A 3,650-nucleotide genomic window follows, 5' to 3' on the forward strand; every position below is an offset into this window, starting at 1 on the left:
CACTTCTACTTATCCTATCGATCTGAAATTTTGCCCACTTGTGTAAAGTTGGAGACAATGCATGAATCAAATGTCAAAATAAATGATTTTAGAAATTAAAAAAAAAATTTTTTCAATATTAAAAAATTGAAAAAATAATTTTGTCAGCTACAAATCTTATAACTGATATTTGACACACTTTTACCTGTCTAATTGATCTTAAATTTTGCACACTTGTGTGAAGTCAGAGGCAATGCATGAATCAATTAATAGAATAAATAATTTTGAAAAAATTTATATATCAAAAAAATTTATATATTAAAAAAATTGAAAAATTAATTTTTTTAATATTCGAAAATTAAATGAGATATTCATGGTACACCTTTAAGATTGGAGACACTGGATTCTCTGGAAGTGTTGTCTTTAAAAAGTAATTTTTAAACGCATATTATTTTTCTTCTTTATTAGTACTGAAGAAGTCAGGAAATGGAAACAGGAATAGGTGAAATTGTCCAGATTCACAGGCAATTATGTCCAATTTTTAGGTGGTTTCTGCCCAATTTTCCAATCAGGCAGTGCAGGTGAAACCATAGCAGCAAACCAGATAATTTTAAATATCAGTTCATTTTTAATTTCCTCATCTTTTCAAGACACTCGAAACAAACCAATATCTTATGCATGATAATACTGGCATCCACAATACTTCACAGGCCTACTCATAGGACCCAAAAATGAACTCGAGGAAGAGTCTAAAAGCGTATGCTTTGCCACCATGGGTGTATGTGTATGCCACCATGCTCCTCAATTCTTCTTCGTCACTATGGGTGACACATTGTAAAAAATTTTTGTTCATCTTTGCATTAGGGACAGAAACTTATACATTAAGTAGTCTTACCTGATCAATATCTTTTGTTGTTCGCCAATATTTGGTTTTCCATCTCTTGCCTAAGTTTCTATTGACTTTCTTTTTGTTTCCCTTTCTTCTTCCAGTAATGTGACCCATTGCAATCAGAAAATCTTATCTGATAACTACAAACTATCAAAATTTTCTGCAAAAAAAAAGAAAGAAAGACAGTCATGTGATTAATAATTCTAATATGATTTCAAGCATACCGTCAACCAGGGCTACTCTGGACAGATTTGAACGATTAGTTTTAAATAACAGTTAATAACTTCTCATGATGAAACATTTCATAAACAAGTTTAGTCTCATTTTATAGCTAATTGGCAGGGCTATCAAATGGCGTTGTCAAAAAAATTCCATATGCTATTCATAAGGTGCCAGACGCAAAATAGAGATTGTCCTGAGTAGCCCTGTCGGTGGGGGCTACTCAGGACAATGGGAATAAAACTTCATTTCAAAACATTTGAAGCATGCAGAGCCTACTCATCCATTACTAACAATACTCAGAAGTCCTCCTCTTTCATTGTAGATGATGTAGAATGGGTAGTAAAAGCCAGGGTCATAAAAGCCAGGGTCATAAACGCCAGGGTCGTAAACAAAGTCATAAATGCTGGAGTGACTTTGGCCATCGTTTATGACCCTGCTTTTGTTTGCAAAACAAAAGATTATTGATGCCATATTACTGTATTATTGATGTGATATTACTGTATCCATGAACATGCCATTGAGCATTTACAACAACCTTGTCCACTGCAAGCTTCATATCAGCAGCCTTATAACATTTTTTTCCTATCTGTAAGCTTACAGGAAGGCTCATAATTTCACATCATTTTAATTGGGACTTCCCGTGATCATTAACTTCCCGTGGTCATTAACTTCACGTGATCATTAACTTCACATGATCATTAACTTCGCGTGGTCATTAACTTTGCCTGATCATTAACTTCACGTGATCATTAACTTCGCTTGATCATTAACTTCCCTTGATCATTAACTTGGCGTGATCATTAACTTCCCGTGATCATTAACTTCACGTGATCATTAACTTCAGGTGATCATTAACTTCCCGTGATCATTAACTTCACGTGATCATTAACTTTGCGTGATCATTAACTTTGCCTGATCATTAACTTCGCGTGATCATTAACTTCCCGTGATCATTAACTTCACGTGATCATTAACTTTGCGTGATCATTAACTTTGCCTGATCATTAACTTTGTGTGATCATTAACTTCGTCTAGTATTTAACTTCCCGTGATCATTAACTTTGTGTGATCATTAACTTCACCTAGTATTTAACTTCCCGTGATCATTAACTTTGCGTGATCATTAACTTCCCGTGATCATTAACCTTGGTGAAAGGAATGTTTGAGTGACAACCAGCCTATCTTTTGGAGAAATAAATCATAGTTTAGGTCAATTACTTTTCATTCTATAATGCCTGGTGCACAATTCTATACATGACATGCTATGCACAATTTTGTGATGACCAATGATGCACTAATTTTTCGATAAGTGAATTTTTTTTGCTGAGCAAGGAAAATGTGATCAATATTCTTTGTTTTTAATCAATTTTTTTCGTAATTGAAGCCTTCGCTAACTGAGGTTCTACCCTCAATGCGTGTTTGGGGGTGTCCCAAATAGCCCCGGGGGGGTGTCCCGAGTAGCCCCGCCGCGCGGAAATGGCTGCCATTTCTTTTTGGAATGAGATAGGCAAATTCTGTCAATTACGTTTTCAAGCTGACACCTGGGTGCAACTTTTATGTAAGTAAAATTTTTTAATACAGCGAATATTTATTTTGCTACATACCTTAGCAGTTGCACTTATATCATTAGTCTGCTTATATCGCAAGTTCACAAGGAATTTAAAAGCAAAGAAAATGCCAAGAAAATTCACCATATCGATATTGAAAACGTTTCGGAGCAACTTTACAAAACATAATTTTTCACCATTTTTTTCAGGAATTTTTCAAAGCAAGTAAATTTAGTGTTTTTCAACTTCCTTTATACTAGATAGATAGGAAAAATAGTTACGTTTACGCCACTATTTTTAGTTTTGCGATATTCCAATTAGTTTCACTACTACAACAGTTTTACAACGTGTCATAGGCCTGTCCCGAGTAGCCCCGCCTGTCCCAAGTAGCCCCGGTTGACGGTATATAATTGACTACCAACTAAAATTACTGACTCAGACTGATTGAGAATACCAAATAATCAAAAACAACCAATGATGCCTTTTTAAATACTTAAAAAAACAACTTGGATTTGATGGGATGACTTGGACCATTTTTAGCACTTACCTTTCCATAATACAAATAGTCACAAAGTAAATACATAACATACATGTATTTATTGCATTTGTATTTTGTAGGTTATCTCACACAGCATCATGCCCATGGTACCTCAAGAGCCATTTGCTATCAACATGATTATTCAATGGCAAAAGAACTTTTTGAGTACAAGTTCTTCTTTCTTAAATGACAAAGTGATCCAATTCACTCCTTCAATGCCTCAATGGTCCCTCTAAGTCACCTTATTTTTCAGTACTAATACATGCAATAAGCAGGATTGAATTTTTACATGTGCTTTAACTGTTGTTGATGCATTAATATGCAATTGTTAAGGAAATGGATGTGATTTGGGTGCTGTGGCGCTGTGTTGCACTTGTCCAGGGCCTCCCAGCTCCTGCTACTTTGGGAGGGAGCACGCTCCTCTTTTGGCCACTGCGCTCCTCAAATACATTAATTGGTACATGGTCATTTAAAA

At 35.1% G+C, this 3,650-nt stretch overlaps 1 protein-coding gene across 1 annotated transcript in view; it reads right to left on the reverse strand.

Annotated features, from left to right (window-relative positions):
* Positions 1 to 1,031, reverse strand: part of LOC108674208 (zinc finger protein 593) — a 5,452-nt gene extending 4,421 nt beyond the window's left edge. Inside the window, exon 1 of the mRNA XM_018162139.2 lies at positions 875 to 1,031. Within this exon, the coding sequence (XP_018017628.1) occupies positions 875 to 982 (108 nt within the window). The 5' untranslated portion in view covers positions 983 to 1,031. The remainder of the gene's footprint in view (positions 1 to 874) is intronic.
* Between the last annotated feature and the right edge of the window lie 2,619 nt (positions 1,032 to 3,650).

This window comes from Hyalella azteca, unplaced genomic scaffold (assembly GCF_000764305.2).
Source record: "Hyalella azteca isolate HAZT.00-mixed unplaced genomic scaffold, Hazt_2.0.2 contig16233, whole genome shotgun sequence".
NCBI classification, from domain to species: Eukaryota; Metazoa; Arthropoda; class Malacostraca; order Amphipoda; family Hyalellidae; genus Hyalella; species Hyalella azteca.